This window comes from Eptatretus burgeri, chromosome 13, assembly GCF_056783735.1.
Source record: "Eptatretus burgeri isolate ZD-2024b chromosome 13, Ebu_testis_v1, whole genome shotgun sequence".
NCBI classification, from domain to species: Eukaryota; Metazoa; Chordata; class Myxini; order Myxiniformes; family Myxinidae; genus Eptatretus; species Eptatretus burgeri.
In genome coordinates, this window is record NC_140973.1 from 22,362,345 (window position 1) to 22,380,674 (window position 18,330).

At 41.5% G+C, this 18,330-nt stretch overlaps 1 protein-coding gene across 3 annotated transcripts in view; it reads left to right on the forward strand.

The window, feature by feature from the left end:
• Positions 1–14,884, forward strand: part of LOC147014053 (insulin-like growth factor 2 mRNA-binding protein 1) — a 133,431-nt gene extending 118,547 nt beyond the window's left edge. For 2 of the 3 annotated variants that reach the window (XM_085851654.1, XM_085851656.1), the window contains exons 10-15: positions 2,312–2,437; positions 3,177–3,296; positions 3,449–3,523; positions 8,015–8,146; positions 8,547–8,660; positions 8,971–14,884. In XM_085851654.1, the coding sequence (XP_085707780.1) occupies positions 2,312–2,437; positions 3,177–3,296; positions 3,449–3,523; positions 8,015–8,146; positions 8,547–8,660; positions 8,971–9,054 (651 nt within the window). In that variant the 3' untranslated portion in view covers positions 9,055–14,884. The remainder of the gene's footprint in view (positions 1–2,311; positions 2,438–3,176; positions 3,297–3,448; positions 3,524–8,014; positions 8,147–8,546; positions 8,661–8,970) is intronic. The other variant, XM_085851655.1, reaches the window with a different exon arrangement.
• Positions 14,885–18,330: the final 3,446 nt, after the last annotated feature.

Genomic DNA, 18,330 nt, shown 5'->3' on the forward strand with positions numbered 1-18,330 from the left:
TGGATGTGTCAGATGCCGAGCGTTTTCTGCCAGTCTGTAACCATTTTGGTTTTATATGCCAATCGAATGGATCGTTCCTCGACGCAACCCAAATTAATCCATAGCGGCAACTTCATACGAACCAACCAGATTTATTGGGGAACACGACACAAGCAAACCATTCAGGACAATGTTTTTATTAACAATCTTTAACCCGTTCTTAACTTGGGAACTACAGATTACAGGTTTCGAGGGGGGTCCCTACCGAGATATGCCTTAAACAACGTGCAGACAAAGACAGACAGACGGACAGCATACATGCAAGACAAGACAGAGTACTTGGTGATGTCTCATGGACGAGAGGAAAGTGTCATAAAGCACGAATGTCTCTCGTAACAAGCGGATGTCCACGGATTCGAGCCCCCAGCTTGAACGCGCCGCGTGGCAAGATGGCGGTGCCATACTCTTTCGTCTCCGCATGCTCTGACCCCGCGTAAGGTCGACGATGGGCCTCAGCTGATCCCTCTCAAGGTCCAGCATACAAATCCAGGCCTGGCCTGTGCACCAGACAAGGCCCAAATCGAGGTTGCCGGGCTCCGGCAAGCATATCGGCAAACGTGTCGAGCCGTTGGTGTGAGCAGGGACCATCAGAGGCTCCGTCGTTTCCTCTCTTGCCTTCCCACCTCGAAGCCCGACTTCTCAACTCCGTCCTCTCAGTTTCTTTCTGTAGAATCACCTTTTCTTTCCTTTTCCACGCTCGCCTCTCAAAGCCGGCTGCCGTCTCTCTCACAGCAGAATCACCTCCTCATAAGAGTCGATCGCCGACTCGACGTGCAGGACGCTCTCCCACTGCCCCAAAAAGGCAGACTCTACGTGCAGGCAGGTTCAGCGTCTCTCCCGGCAGATCCAACACTGTGCCTCCTTCGTTCGCTCGCTTCGAAAACACGAGCACACCTCGAGAGCGACTGTTTCCACACACTGAACCCTTTTACGAAGCCTTCGTTCCTTCGCTTCGAAGCCACCCTGAGTATGCCTCGAAAACCCGACTGTTTTCCAACCTGAACTCCTTTTTCTCTCCAGTTTCTCTTTTGTTCGCTCGCTTCGACCCCGAGCACGCCTCTCTCAGCGAAGCCAACAAACTCCTCCCCTTCGTTTCACTTCCTCTTTTTGGCCACACCCTCTCAGCCGACTGGGCGGGGCCTCGTCAGGGATGGGGGGGGGGAGGAAGAAGAGGGAGCTATCGTTCCACCACCACCACACAAACAATAGAACAGCCTCTTACACCTCCCGACACACATGTAACGTCCATTTTACCATACAACCTAGCTAAACATGCATTTAATGGGGGATCTGAGCTAATCCTATATTTAGTCGTCCAATAAGGGCCATTTCCGTAACACTGTATATATATATATATATATATATATATATATATATATATATATATATATATATATATATATATATATATATTCCTTTCTCTCTCTCTCTCTCTCTCTCTCTCTCTCTCTCTCTCTCTCTCTCTCTCTCTCTCTTTCTCTCTTTCTCTTTCTCTTTCTCTTTCTCTTTCTCTTTCTCTTTCTCTTTCTCTTTCTCTTTCTCTTTCTCTCTTTCTCTCTTTCTCTCTTTCTCTCTTTCTCTCTTTCTCTCTTTCTCTCTTTCTCTCTTTCTCTCTTTCTCTCTCTCTTTGTTCCTTATGCACAGCCACATCTTTTAAGTTACAAACTCCAAACTCAGGGTGCAGATACAACTTTATGTGGGGGGTAACATAGGCCATGTGGCCATGGCTTCACACGGGGGTGTGGGGGTTGTAAATTCTCTATGTAATTGTGTACCGTGTAGTGCCACCTGGTGGTGGTGGCAGGATGTATTACAATTTCCTTTTTTACCTGGGCAACGCTGAGGTTAAACCACTCTTCACACAGGTAAGTTTATCCTCCTTCCCTCCCCCCTTCCAAAAAAACGGATGGGCTTGTCAAAGCCTGTCAACGTGTGCGAGACATTTCTAGCGGGAAGGGACATCAGGACTCATGGGGGGCAAAGTGGGGGCAGCAGGACATGAGGACAGGGAGGGGTGGGGGTAAGGGGTTAAAGCACTTTACGCATGGGTAAACTTGTCTTCCTTTCCTTCTCCTTTTCACTCAAATTTTTTGGCAAACAGGATTGACTAATTGGTCTGTCAGTGAAGTGACAGGTAGGCTCTGCCAGTCCAAAATAATTTCATTTTCAAGGAGAAGCAAAAAATGATGATCCTTTTATTTCAGCTCTGAAAATGAAAGTTATGTTTGAGAAGATGGCCTGGTCACAGATTGTCTGTATGTTTCTCTTCCAGCAACAGTCCAACCTCATTCCAGGCTTGAACCTCAATGCTTTGGGAATCTTCCCATCCAGTGGATCCGTGCTTCCACCATCCTCACTCTCGGGTGCCTCTATGCCTTCCTCTTACCCACCATTCATGGTAAAGATCATAACAAGACTGCTGACCTGCATGACTCATGCTGGATGGCATTGAAACAGTGCCCGTTTTACAGGTCTCACCTGTTGACACCCTTTCTCTCTCCCCCTCTCCATGCTTCAACCCTTCTCCCCTTTCCCCCTTCAACCCTTCCCCTTTCTCCTCTTCTGCTCTAACTGCTCTCCCACTCTCCTGCTCTCCTGGTTTCCTGCTCTACCACTCTACCCTCACCCTCTCTCTCCCTCCCTCCCTCTCCTTTTCTCTCTCTCTCTCTCTCTCTCTCTCTCTCTCTCTCTCTCTCTCTCTCTCTCTCTCTCTCTCTCTCTCTCTCTCTCTCTCTCTCTCTCTCTCTCTCTCTCTCTCTCTCTCTCTCTCTCTCTCTCTCTCTCTCTCTCTCTCTCTCTCTCTCTCTCTCTCTCTCTCTCTCTCTCTCTCTCTCTCTCTCTCTCTCTCTCTCTCTCTCTCTCTCTCTCTCTCTCTCTCTCTCTCTCTCTCTCTCTCTCTCTCTCTCTCTCTCTCTCTCTCTCTCTCTCTCTCTCTCTCTCTCTCTCTCTCTCTCTCTCTCTCTCTCTCTCTCTCTCTCTCTCTCTCTCTCTCTCTCTCTCTCTCTCTCTCTCTCTCTCTCTCTCTCTCTCTCTCTCTCTCTCTCTCTCTCTCTCTCTCTCTCTCTCTCTCTCTCTCTCTCTCTCTCTCTCTCTCTCTCTCTCTCTCTCTCTCTCTCTCTCCCCCTCAAACCTTTAAGCAGCAACCTGAGCCAGAGACGGTGTTTCTGTTCATTCCGACACAGTCAGTGGGTGCAATCATTGGCAAGAAGGGGCAGCACATCAAACAGCTGGCTCGCTTTGCTGGAGCTTCCATCAAGGTATAGTAACCAATGTAATCATGGTAATTGCTTGTTCAGATCTGACTACTTGTACAGAAATTTATGTATACACTATTAGTATGTTACTCACCCAAATTACTATACATACATTCAGCATTGAGTTTCCTTCAATGAAGTGTGTGGATCCACAGATCGCTCCTCCAGAGACTCCCGATGCACGAGAGAGACGAGTTACCATCACGGGTCCGCCTGAAGCTCAGTTTAAGGTGAGAACGCACACATAGGTGTCAGTATGTTCAGGCTTTCAGCTCGGACCAACCTGATCAAACTTCCCAGAATTCAACCAATTTGGCTATTTATTTAAGTTTGGTTAATGCAAATGCAGAATTTTATAAAGCTGTAACAGTCAAAGTCACATGGCTGTTCAGGCAACGAAACGGTTTATAACTTGTTGTCATCCTTCATTTCCTCCAATGCATACTCCGTCCATTTATTATTACATGCTCAGGTGTATGTCAGGCAAAGCCATGCATATCTGGATCGTGAAAGCACAGTATGAGGTGCAAATATTACACTTTCATCGTCGTCAAACTTTTCAGACCATTCTATCCAAAGGATTATACAGGACGTGCAATGAAAATTACAGACATACAGAAATATGACAGAAGTAAATAGACACCTTAAATTTATTTATTTCATCTGTATAAAGCAAATTTTACTTGGTGATTTGTACTAATATTCAACTATTTATTTGCAGAAACGAGTTCCTGGGTCTTGTACGACAATTAGCGATGCCTGTAACCCAGGGAATACATGACCTTTGCGATTTTCAAACCGGACGAATTGTTGGCCAATCAGAAGGTGGAGTCAGCCAGCATCAGATAGTTCAGAACCTTGGCATTCCGCTTTCTACGGTCAATCGGGTGATTGTGCAATTCACCAGCGAAGGCAAGGAATCCACAGCTTCCCGTTCTAGTCGACCTGGGCCCTCAGAAAGGTGTCTTCGAGCTGTCAAGCGGTCCATTGAGAAAACTCCCCATTGCAAGGCAGCAGATGTTGCAGAGGAGGTCCAAGTTAGCTCAAGAACTGCCGTGCGGTACCTTCATCAACTGGGCTACTATGGGAGAGCAGCTCGGAGAAAACCTCTTCTTAGACCAGCCAACATTCAAAGGAGAAAGAAGTGAGCTGACAAGATGGCCACCAGACCCTTGGAGTTTTGGCAAACTGTCATTTTTTTCAGGTGAGTCCCAATTCGCTCAATTTTCTGACAGTGGGCACATATGGGTCTGGAGACTTCACAGTCAAGAGTTCTCTTTGAACCGATTGCAGCCAACTGTCAAACATGGTGGTTTTTCAGTGATGTTGTGGGGAGCAACCTGGAGTGCTGGTCAGTCAGAGCTTGTGGAGTGTGTTGGCAACATCAACTCTACGATATACATTTGTATCCTTGAGGATGGACGTCTCCCCGTCTTCTCCACTGGTCAGATGGTCAAAAATAACACTGTTCATGGAAGATGGAGCTTCATGCCACACTCCAAAAAGACCAAAGAATGGCAGGACAGATTTAGGATCGAGGGACTTCCATGGCCAAGTCAGTCTCCTGACATGAATCCCATTGAACACCTCTGAGCCATATTGGATCGAGCTGTGCAGAAAAGTCCAGGAAACCAACATCATGGGCAGAATTGTGAAACCTTTTGTGTAAAGCCTGGGCAAAAATCCCACAAGAGAAAATTTCAGAACTCATTAGCTCTGTCTGAAAGAGTAAAAACATTGAAATCTGCAAATGGAAAGTCTACCAAATACTAGTGTATGTGTTAAAATGGATCAAATATACTGTATTTCAATTGTTAAATAAATAAATTCTTTAAAAATCATGTTGTCTATTTACTTCTGTCATGTGTCTGTATATGTACTTATACCTACTACAGAGTTGTTTATTAAAGGTCACAGTTTATAGACAGCCACCTTGTAATAATGAGTTATCTTGCAAGAAACTTCAATGCAAGAGGCCATTAGGCCCATCAAAGCCTGCTCTAGTATTGCTAACATACGGTTGTTTGTCCGTGCTCTATCCTTTTAAATGCTGAGAATCAAGCAAGGAGGCAGCACTTACCATTTTTGAAGTCTGTGGTGTGACTCAGCCAGGGTTCAAACCACTGACCTCTCAGACTCAAAGCAAATGCTCTAACCATTAAACCACCGAGTGTGGTATCCTTACGCCACTTTAACGTCCACCTTGCACACCTCTACTTGTTTATTATTCTCTCACATGCTGCATTTTGATTCTCTCCCTGACCAAAGTTTGACCCGTCTGTTATTGTACACATTTTAAATTCTTATGATATCGACACTTTCTTACCTCCACCACTGAATGTGGACGGAGGTTATGTTTTCACCCCTGTCTGTTTGTCTGTCTGTCTGTGGACAGGATATCTCAAAAAGTTGTAGATGGATTTTGACAAAGTTTGGATGACAAGTTTGGTATGTGACAAGGACGAATCGATTTGATTTCTGTGAAAATCCGGATCCGGATCCAGATACGAGAATATTTTACTTTTTGAAGTCATTCATCAACATTGAGAGATGTTGCCAAAAAACAATATCGTACATTATAGCATGATATTTCAAAATGTTGTGGATAAGTTGTATGATAAAACTAGGTGTATAAGTTGTTGGTTTGGTGACCAAAACAAGCCAATTCGATTTTGGTTCATGTCAAGATCCAGATCTGGCCTATCAGTGGGTGACAACATGTAAACTGTTCAGCCTGGTGGAGGTATGTGTTCTACTGAGTGCCATTCTGATTTGTAAATCAATGCTATTCAGGAAACGGTTGCCTTACAAAAAAGCATCGAGCATACACCTTCAGAAAGGTCTGTTCTTTAAATTTGATAATGGTCTTTAAATAGTCCTATTCTATGGTTATACGTCAATGCAATTTATATTATGCCGTGTACAACTTCTACAATTGCCAGTTATTAAGAAATTAAAGAAGGGTAAAGCAGTAGGACCAACAGGTGTTGTGGTTGACATGGTGGAGGCAGCAGGAGAGTTGGGAGTAAAGTGGATGACTGAGTTGTGTAAGATGATATGGAGGAATGGATATATCCTGGACAATTGGTTGGACAGTATAATTCTACCTTTGTTTAAGATGAAGGGTGACCCACTATGTCCTTAATCAAACAGAGGAACCACCTGGCCAGGTCTTTTGATCGACTGTTGTTGATTTTGGTAGCAATTTGTAATCCGTTCAGGGTTGCAGTGATAACTTGTCTACTCGTTGTGAAAAACACCATTGCATCTTTAACCAACCAATGCTAGCAGACAGGACACCTGCCTTAACGTCCCTCCGAGAGACGATGCACTTTGTGATGAAACACGCTCACTGTGAAGCAAGTGTGCGATTCCCATTGAGATGCCCTATTTATCACCAATATGGCCAGCAAACACGAACAGACACAGACTCTCTCACACAATTACCGTGATACTTTCCAAGTTGTGGTGGACTACGATAATACAAAACCCTCGTGAAATCCGTGACTAAACCTTAAACTGGGACATGAAAGGGAAGCTCTGAGAAAGAAGAGGATGTATGTAAATCATCAACCACAAATCAGACATTTATCTAATGAAGCCATTATTTTTCTCATTGAAACAGTTAATCTAGAGTTGGGTATTTTACAGGTTTAGTTCGGTGACACATTTTTCTTTTTTTAACCCAAGTTGAAAATTAAAAGAGCTTGCGATTTAGCAATTTAAAGATTAAAATAAAAATTTAAAATCAAGAACGCATTTAGAGAAACCCCAAAATAAAAAATAAAAATTTCGGTGAATGCAATCAAACAATACACTCGACGTAGGTGCTGACTCATGCCATTATGTTTGTCGTCCGATGATGTCCTGGTTGTTTTGTTGATTTTGATATATTATAACAAAAATTGGGCTGTCAGGATGGCCGGGAGGTACACACACACTTGTCTGAGCCATCTAGTCTGGGTTCGAATTCTGACCCAGCTATTAACTGTCATCTTGGTGTTTCGCAGGAAAAGCAAGGCATCAATGTGTGTTTGAAGTGGAAATTTGGTGATTTCTTCTCTCTTCTTTCTTTCTTCTCTCTTCTTTCTTTCTTCTCTCTTTCTCTTTCTTCTCTCTTTCTCTTTCTCTTCTGTCTTTCTCTTCTCTCTCTCTCTCTCTCTCTCTCTCTCTCTCTCTCTCTCTCTCTCTCTCTCTCTCTCTCTCTCTCTCTCTCTCTCTCTCTCTCTCTCCCTCTCTCTCTCTCACACCCCCCCTCTCTTCCCTGTACCAGCTCTTGCCAACCGCCCAAATTCTCACTGCCCTTGTTGTCAATTTATTCTGCTGACAAACAAACAAACAGAGAGAGGATCATCACAATCCTCACGCACTCGGCCTATGGTCACATGAATAAATACGTTTGGTCCATTCGAGGTGCTATTTGTTACGCCATTGCATTTGAATGGTCAATAATAAAACAATAACAAAAATAAATTAATGTGTACATTTTTCCCCTTTCGTTCCCCAATCCCAAATGTAACGTCTGCTGCTAAACCGATTAATCACCAGCGCAATCCCACATTGTCGTCTAAGTGCATATACCATACATAAGCATTGAATGGAGAAACTCCACCAACCTGAGTTGTACATTTGTGCACATGGTGATTGAATGGTTTAGCAATTCCGAAATGTACCGCCAAAGGTGTGTTCATGCCGTTTCCTTTCGCCCCGGTGATGCACAGGCTCAGGGTCGAATATACGGCAAGCTGAAGGAGGAGAATTTTGTTAATCCCAAGGAAGAGGTCAAACTGGATACACACATCAAGGTTCCTGCCTCGGCCGCTGGACGTCTCATTGGAAAAGGCGGAAAAACTGTAAGCCAATCCCAGCATCAGCAATAATTTATTTTCCATTGAATGAATGGTTATTTTGAATCTCAGAACTTTCCTATTTCTGGAATGGACTTCAGTTTCTAACAAATCAAGTTTCCTCAACATCATGATCCTCCGTGTACTTTAATTTAATAATTGATGCAGGAACAGCAAGTGGACAGCATGGGGACACTGTCATATAGGTTACAATCCATGTGTAAAACATATTGTCTTTGGCATCTTATTTTTATTTACTGTGTAAAATAAATGATTTGGGACAAATATGGATAATGATGTAAACTTCAGACTAACAATTTGGAAAATGGTGATGGTGACATTTTGGCAAATGTCCAAAAGGAAACTGTACTAACTGCATCACTCTCCGGTTTTCATGTCTGACTAGGTGAACGAAATCCAGAACCTCACCAATGCTGACGTAGTTGTTCCACGAGACCAAATTCCAGATGAGGACGAGCAGGTGATTGTGAAAATATCAGGACACTTCTTCGCCAGCCAGGTGACTTTCCTTTGTTACGTTATTCATAACGGGCCCAGCACCAAACGTGCTACATCACAAGTATCCTCCATCATATGTCTGCAACCCTTCTGGTCATAGGTAGCAAATAAATTGGTGAGGCAGCTTTTGATTACACGTGTCAACATGTGACACGTGTAGGATGTTTGATTCTTCTTTAAAGTGAATAATAATAATGTCCTCATGGGGCAACATAAATATCTGAAAATGTCCTTTTCTTTTTCTCCCACTCTCCCCCCCCCCTTCCCCTCCCCTGTCTATCATATAACTCAAAACATGGGCACTCGAGCAGACGGCTCAAAGAAAAATCAGGGAAGTACTCTGTGCAGTGAGGCAGCAGCAAACATCAGGACCTGGCCCGGTGCGGAGAAAATGAAACTTCGTCGGCTATTTTGAGCTTGGGCCTGGGAATATTGTGGACTGTGCCAGCCTCCTGAGGCCCGCCTTCCCTCGGTCCAGGACTGAAAGATCCGTCCATGCTGGAAAAGCAGAGAATGGGTGCGGCTTTACGGGCCCACAGTGATGCAATACCTCTCTCGCCAGATATTTTGGGTTTTTATTTTAATACTCATTTGATGTTTGTCTTATTGAGACGTTGACCTCTTTCTTTTTCAAATTTTGAGACGCCGATTGTAAAAAAATAAAAAATAAAAAAGTAAAAAATAAAAATTAAGAAAAGCCATAATATGGGGGATGAAAACACGAAGACCTGAAAACCCGAGCAACCACACTTTCTGTATTCTTGCGAACGCAGCTCAGCCCGATGATATAACAGCCATGGCGGGGCGGCTCAGTCCTCATTGCGTAACGCATTCAATTTACCTCGTTTAATAATAGTTTTATTGGAGCATAATGCACCCATGGCACCTCACAATGTACTACACTGTACTCTTCCTAACACCGTCATCTTTGGGCTTCTTAGTTATTACCTCTACTCTCCATCCACTGTTTCAGTGGAATTTCTTCATCACTTCACCACAACAGCAGACCTGTACTAAGTAATGGCAACCATTTCATTGTGAACATTGTTCATATCGTTTGTCCAGTTAGCCACGTATTTATCAGTGGAGAACATTTTCTACATTGACGTCTTATGTACTCGTATTTTTATCGTAATGAATCAAATATATCAGTGGATATGGAAGAGAAAAACGAATCATTTAAAAAAGGCCTTTTGTGACCGTTCTATGTCAAATTAGGTTGGATAAGTGTACACACAAAGGCAGAAGTGTTCATTAACAAAGAAAAACCTATTGGAAGTGAAACGTATTCAGTTATGAGCTAAAGTAACACATTAGTATGGTTTATCACATGCTCGGATAGCCATGCCGAAGTGGGAATGAAAAAGTCTGTTCCATGCTCAGAGCCTTTTAAACACCTCCTGTCTGCTCTTTTGTGACATTGACTTCTTGTTTACATCAGTGGTCCCCGGGAAGTTACTCGACAACCTACCAACGATCTTCCTTTCCACATCATGTGGTTTTTTTTTCCTTGGTTATCTCTTTCCATCATCATGTTTTGAAGATGAAATTCGAAGTTGTTAGTGTTTGTGACATACCTCATGTCCCAGTGTGGATTGTCATCAAATCGGGATCAGACATTTTCGAAACTTCAAATGCACACGATCATGTATTTTTGAGACACATCTCATTTACTTTTCATCCCTCTCTTTTTTGCTCTCTTCTTCAGATTTCTTGTTTCCAAACCAGTCGGTGTGCCTTATTCTGCTGCCCACTAGCCAGACGATTTGAGACACCTGCACATCCTGGCCCCTTGTCACCTCAAATTACTTTCCCCCACATTCATGTTCACTCATCGTCAAATGTAAAACAAACTTCCTTTTGCCATTATCTGAACTCAGGTTCCCTGCCTTTTTGCTGATAACCATCTCAGGGGTTTCCCAGCATGCTTTGTTTCCCTAAAACTATGCTTTTATTCAGCCTCCCCTTTTGTCCTACCCCTCAGTCCTCCATGCAGGTACAAACATGGATTGGGCCCAGGCCCATTTCCTATTCATCTACCTCATATGTTGAGTACCTCAGAGAAATTATTTTTGATGATTCCAAAAGTTTCCTTCCATTAATTTGTCTTTTCATTTCTTCCTTGTTTATTGGTGAGAGGGGAATTTTGTTTTTTTAATCCTAGGGCAATCCCACGGAGTTTTTGCATTTGCAGTCTTTTTTTTGTCCGCTCGAGGTAAAAGTGCACGTTTGACGGAGTCTCGAGCCAGCGAGCTTGAAATGACGTCACGCTGTCCACATTCATTTTCTTTCCTCAAACCAACTTGTTTCATTTTCCCAAAATCACAATTTTGAGAATGTTTGCCAAGATTCGGCTGTGAATATATACAACGGTTTTAAAATGTAGGTCACCTGAACCAAAAACCGAGTGTTTTCCCACCTGTCCCCTCTTTCATTCCCTCACCCATTCCCTCTTTTATTTCCCCACTGATTCCCAGGTCATTCAGCCACAAGTAAACAATGAAAGTTTTGGGGGGTTTTAAAGTATAAAATCAAGGAGTACGAGACTTTTTTTTTTAAACAACGAAATGTTTCTTCAAGCTGCTCCATGCATTGTCACATTGTGTGCACCGAGCAGGTCATTTTCTCATGACATGTTGATCATGTGACTATCTATATAACTGCGGTATGAAGTAGCTTTAACAAGGTGATGAATACCTTCAAGGTAGTGTTGATTTGCTCCACTTCCTCATTGTTGAGTGAGGGTGGTGTCATGGAATGCAGTAAACATGTTTTTAAACGTTGCTAGGCTTTATGCACATTTATCCAAACATTCTGTCGATAGATGAAAACTTGAGAGGAAAGGAAATTTCTCATTTCAAAAACTCTGAATTGCTCAATCGTCACAGTCAGTTTTACTCAGAGTTTGTTTGTATTTACTAGGTCCTAAGGCTCATGGAGGAGGTGTTATATACAGACAGAGACATCAACACAGGACTTGACTTCAGACAAACACAACACGTGACCTTGGGGGAAGTAACGCAACTTATTGGGGCACTCTGGGTAATGGCAGTACCATCTTGTGATGCCACTTTTCTCTCCGCAGTCAGCAGAACAATGAAAGAGTAATGCCCTCTCACCATCCACGCCCCCTCCACTTATTCCCCCCACTCATTGGATTCCAACCAATGGAGTTTGTCCGTGCTCTATCCTCTAAATGCTGGGCCTCAAGCAAGGAAGTAGCACACACCATTAAAAAAATATCTCTTTGGTGTGACTCAACCTTGGTTGGAATCAAACCATCAACCTCCCAAACTCAGAGCAGATGCTATAATCACAATGCCACTGGGTCTAGTCAAAGTGTTGGTTGAAACGTAATGAAATATGTTAGCCTCCATTTGCAAGTATGTTTTCTTTTTTCCGAGAGCCTGTTTGTACCTCAATGGATGGAATCAACAGAACAATGAGGATTGCCAACGGTTATGGGAAGCAAGGAGAAGCAGTTTCAGACGTTAACCCTTCATCGGGGCAAAAAAGCAACCTCCCTTCGAGGTTCCCTTTTGTGGATCAGACGAAGGGTTGACGCCTGAAACGTCAGCTTCCCCTGGTTTCCCAAGGCGGTTAGCATACTGTTCCTCAACGTCTTGTTGATTTAATTCATCATTTTATCTGTCCTCTGACGTAACGATTTGTCCTTCCGTTGTATTCATACCTCACTCTTTTAACTTCAGATGTAAGAGACGTAACACCTGGACAGCTTTCCACGAGCTCGAGGAGAGTTGTTGTAGATTTTCGGTGAAATAAGTAAAAGTTGGGAGAATTCACTTTTCGATATCTACCTCAAAGCAGATGAAATTTCTTTTTGCTCGCCGTTTCAAAAAATGTGCATAAACTTGTGACAATGCATCTGTCCTTCATTTGAATGGATTCTTCGTTCGTCCAAAAGAACCTGATTAGCCGAGATAAGAACGTCTTGAGAGCACAGAGAAATGTAAGGTTCTTCACTCTCATACTTCGCATCTTTTTTAATTATTTTTTTCTATTTCCAGTTAGCGCTACCTCCTAGAATAGTGACATAATGCAATGTTTTTTCTGATTCCTTTATAACCCGAAAAACGTCAGTTAACTCGGTGAACTTCCTTAGTTTGTTTTCTACTTTTCTTCTCCCAAAAGCGATCGCTTCATTTCCATAGGGTAGCATGCCAGGAATGACGGTTGACACGGGATTGTTTTAGTTTTCATTTCTTCTTAAGCTTTTTATACCACGGGATTGTAAGTCATAGCACGTAGTTGGTTGAGGAATAGTATGTGGGATGTATTAACAAAAACAATAATGGAAGATATGAGCTGGCTTGCCTTATTTTCAAAAGCCATCATTCACTTTCGCCCAGGAGATGTTCTCCGAGCATAGCTCACGATATAGGCAAACAAGACAAACTTGAGAGCGTTTTTTTATATTGTTGGTGAAAATCATTCGAACTGCTTGGAAGATTAGGAATGTGAACAAAAATGGCATCCATGTAATTGGGAGGTTTAGTTGTGATGTTTTACTCGTGAAAGGAAACGAGAAAAATTAATCAAAAAATTCATTACAATTTCATTACAAGCTGGAAACGCTGGGTATTGAAATCGATTTCTTGCAGATTGTTGAGAGTGTGTGTGTGTGTGTGTGTGTGTGTGTGTGTGTGTGTGTGTGTGTGTGTGTGTGTGTGTGTGTGTGCACGGATGGTGTGAGAGTGTGTGTTTTATATGGGTTTGTTTATGTTTGTGTGTGTTTTATATGGGTTTGTTTATGTTTGTGTGTGTTTTATATGGGTTTGTTTATGTTTGTGTGTGTTTTATATGGGTTTGTTTATGTCTGTGTGTTTTATATGGATTTGTTTATGTCTGTGTGTGTTTTATATGGGTTTGTTTACGTCTGTGTGTGTTTTATATGGGTTTGTTTATGTCTGTGTGTTTTATATGGGTTTGTTTATGTCTGTGTGTGTTTTATATGGGTTTGTTTATGTCTGTGTGTGTTTTATATGGGTTTGTTTATGTCTGTGTGTGTTTTATATGGGTTTGTTTATGTCTGTGTGTTTTATATGGGTTTGTTTATGTCTGTGTGTGTTTTATATGGGTTTGTTTACGTCTGTGTGTGTTTTATATGGGTTTGTTTATGTCTGTGTGTGTTTTATATGGGTTTGTTTATGTCTGTGTGTGTTTTATATGGGTTTGTTTATGTCTGTGTGTGTTTTATATGGGTTTGTTTATGTCTGTGTGTGTTTCATATGGGTTTGTTTATGTCTGTGTGTGTTTTATATGGGTTTGTTTATGTCTGTGTGTGTTTTTATATGGGTTTGTTTATGTGTTTATGTCTGTGTGTTTTATATGGGTTTGCTTATGTTTGTGTGTGTTTTATATGGGTTTGTTTATGTCTGTGTATGTTTCATATGGGTTTGTTTATGTCTGTGTATGTTTTATATGGGTTTGTTTATGTCTGTGTGTGTTTTATATGGGTTTGTTTATATCTGTGTGTGTTTTATATGGGTTTGTTTATGTCTGTGTGTGTTTTATATGGGTTTGTTTATATCTGTGTGTGTTTTATATGGGTTTGTTTATGTCTGTGTGTGTTTTATATGGGTTTGTTTATGTGTTTATGTCTGTGTGTGTTTTTTTATATGGGTTTGTTTATGTGTTTATGTCTGTGTGTGTGTGTTTTATATGAGTTTGTTTCTGTCTGTGTGTGTTTTATATGGGTTTGTTCGTGTGTGTGCGTGTTTTATATGAGTTTGTGTGTGTGTTTTATATGGGTGTGTATGTGTGTTGTGAAAGGAGTTACTGTTTTTACGATGCTCCCCACTCCAGACTGATGCCTTTGTGTTTGAACAAGTACAATGTGGTTCTGTTATTGGAAGTTTATAAATTAGTTCTGTATTTGATTTTTGGAGATTTTCACTCCATTCATCATGCAGTTTGGGGTTTGAAATGCCATTTTATTTTTAGGCAAGACATTGGATGCATTTTAAAGCTTATGACGTCAGGGCTTTGTGATGCCTCCCGACCTTCTGATTTTTCTATGGTTTCACTGATGGGGCAGCCCGTCCGCTCTATCAGCTTTCTTGAGGTGAACGTTATGTGAAAAGACAAAAAGCAAACATGTGTCACAAGCACTCATGGGAGAGTACTGTTTAAAGAAGCTGAAATTTTTGCCACAACGTGGACGGAATTGTTGGATTTTATGAAATAAAGGTTCAGTTGCCTCCGTTTTGCTGTCTTCAGCTTTCATTCATTCATAATAATGAAAGGAGTTATTCAAACCCTCCAGAGTAATACAAAGTTTGTTTAATATGTCCAATGGCTTCATTCCACTAATAAAGGGTGCATCATGTACAGGGTGGGCCACAAAATGACAATGTACTGCATTTACAAATTATTTGGAATTGAAAGGAAATTTCATCATTTCATAGGCCACCCTCGACCTCCTTGATGTTCCCATGTGAGCAAATGGCTAATAGTCTAGTCAATGTAGCAAATTTGAGGGGGTAACCCACTACTAATTGCAAAATAATTGTTTCCACTGCAGTGCATTTCAGTAAGACCCCCTAATCATCATACTAAAAGTCCTAAAAAACCCTAGCATGGGAAAGTAGTGTAATTTGCATAATATGAAAATTAGCTTCCACCATAAGAGAAAATTCATATTTTCACTATAACTTTGCATCTAAGTACCCAATTGAAGCAAATCAAGTGTCCAAACCCATGTTTTGAAGGTCAGTGAACATGATAGGCACATTTGCAAATTAACATTTTTGAAGATAATTTGCATATTATGCAAATTATCTTCTGTCATAAGAGAAAATTCATATTTCATTATAACTTTGCATCTAAGTACTGTATCTGATTGAACCATAATCCTAACCCTAACTTGTATTGTTTCTGCTCTGTTATTTCATGAATTACAGATAGCTATGGCTGAGTGTGTTTTCTGCGAGAAGAATTTAGAAGATGGTCAGGATACTGCAATCCTACAACAAAAGGGGAGCAAGAGTATCAACAGGGCCAGTGAGCAGCAAGGAAGTAGTATAAGAACTCATAAAGGTCAGCGAGTACACACAGAATGCCGACGGGTTTTCACTCATCCATAGACGATTGCAAAGGCACAGGAAAAAGTAACTGAACAAGATCAGCCCTCACCGTGCGTGTATCCTTCGTTCAGAAATGCCAACGTTCAGTTTGGACAAGCACTGTTTGTTTTGCGGTGAACCAGCTACTTACACTGAGAAAAAGCGTGATGGCATGGATGTCTATCCTTTAAGAACCACATCATTCCAAAATATTGTCTTACATTCGTGTGCACAAAGGAAAGATGAATCGTCTACGTTGGTTTCAGGCAGAATTGCATATGCTCATGGCCTTCTCGCAGCCAATGCAGTTTACCATCAAAGCTGTAATGTTAACTTCAGGACTGGGAAGCAGGTTCCACAGCAACATTCCTCTGGACTAGGTAGTGTTGCAAAGAAACAAAGGCTTGACAGACCCAAAGAAGCAGAAAGATATGAAGCATTCCTGTTGGTTGCAAAGTACCTAGAGGAAAATGATGATGAACAGATTACAATAACAGACTTGATTGAGAAAATGGAGACAGGTCTTTTGGGTTGAGAGGTTGCAGCTTATGGCTTTACACATATGAAGAGTAAACTCATGGAACATTATGGTGACAATACCATAATAACCAAACTGAATGGGAAGCCAAATGTTGTAACTTTTAGACGAACAGCAGCAAATATTCTCCATAATTTTTACAAGGAACAGAAGAAAGAGGACCCCAATATTGAGAAAATACGAATGGTAAACACAGTTGCCAAGCTTATCAAGAGTGACATAAAGGCAGTTGACTCTTCTTATGATGTATATCCAACCAGAGAACAGATGTCATCAACAGAAGCAGCTGTGCAGTTCATTCCACAGTCACTACTGATGTTGTTGCAAGGTTTGTTCGTTGGCAAAAACACTGATCTGAAGGTAGCATAAATTGGACAAGCTATAATGCAAGCAACAAGGCCAAGAGTCATTCTAGCCCCATTGCAATTTGGACTAGCAACTGAAATGCATCATCAGTTTTCATCGCGGTTCATCGAAGATACTCTTCATAAACACGGCTTCAGTCGTTCCTATTCTGAAGTGCGGAAGTTTGAGAAAAGTGTCGCTCTTACACAAGGGGCAGAGTTGCCTGAGCCTGGATCTGGAGAGTTCATTCAGCATGTTGGTGACAATGTTGATCACAATATAAGAACTCTTGATGGCTTTGGAACATTCCATGGAATGGGGATTATTTCCACTTTCACACCAGGAAAGCTGCTTAGTAAACCTGTACCTCGAGTATCAGTGACAACGGATTACATCATCAAAATGGGAAGGATCAACATCAAAACTTTCAAATCTCAGCACACAGAACGTAATCCATTGACATACAAAGAACTGCAGACAATGGAAGTACACGATCCAACGTATCACATTGATCTTTTGTGGGAAGTGGCATTTGTCCTTCGTCCTAAGAGGCCAGCATGGTCAGGTATGACGCAGACACATCTCCCCGCTGCACCAGAGAAGTTGACCAAGATATTCAGGTGTAACTGCAAGACCGGGTGTAGCACCAGCAGATACACCTGCAAGCGTATTCCCATTGACTGTACATGGATGTGCGGGGTGTGTAATGGTGTAAGTTGCGCTACTTCATCTCGGGTGGAGATAGATGACAGCAGTGATACTGATTGATGTTACCTGAAAATTCATTAAGAACACTAACCACATTACCGATTAGCAATGAAAACCTGTGTTAAATGTATCCTATCATCTTGATTGGGTGTCACCACTTTAAGTATTTCAGGTATTGCTTGTTGCTGCTATAGTTCATTTTTGATACTTGCTTTTATATGACTTTATTGTTTGTATCATGCACATGGATGCAAAGTTATCTGACATTTTTGATTTTCTCTCATTGCGAAAAGCTAATATGCATATTTTATGCAAGTTGTATTCATAGTATGGGTTTGGATACTTGTTCCTTATATGGAAAATAATTGTGAAAATTAGAAATTTCTCTAATTCCTGAAGCTAATTTGCATAATATGCAAAGTAGTTTCAAAATATTAATTTGCAAATATGCCTATCATGTTCACTGACCTTGAAAACATGGGTTTGGACACTTGATTTGCTTCAATTGGGTACTTAGATGCAAAGTTATAGCGAAAATATGAATTTTCTCTTATGGCGGAAGCTAATTTTCATATTATGCAAATTACACTACTTTCTCATGCTAGGATTTTTTCGGACTTTTAGTATGGTGATTAGGGGGTCTTACTGAAATGCACTGCAGTGGAAATGATTCTTTTGCAGTTAGTGGTGGGTGAAGATACTAATTTGACTGGACTATAATGTTTCTCCGATCTCACTCAAATTCCATGCGCTGTTTTGATTTGTCTGTCCTTTACTAATGACCTCATAATTCACAGAAAAGTCCATTGATGTCTCCTAATGTCTTTGTGCTCCATGTGTTACTTGTTCAAGCTCCTCCATAAGTCTTGCATCATTGTTTATGAAAAATATTTGATATACAGAGCAGGGATTGTATTCAGGTCTGAACATGAGCTCTCAAAATACCAAGAATGGTTCCTGAGGAAGTTTGTCGTGTCTTATGACTATTTTAGACC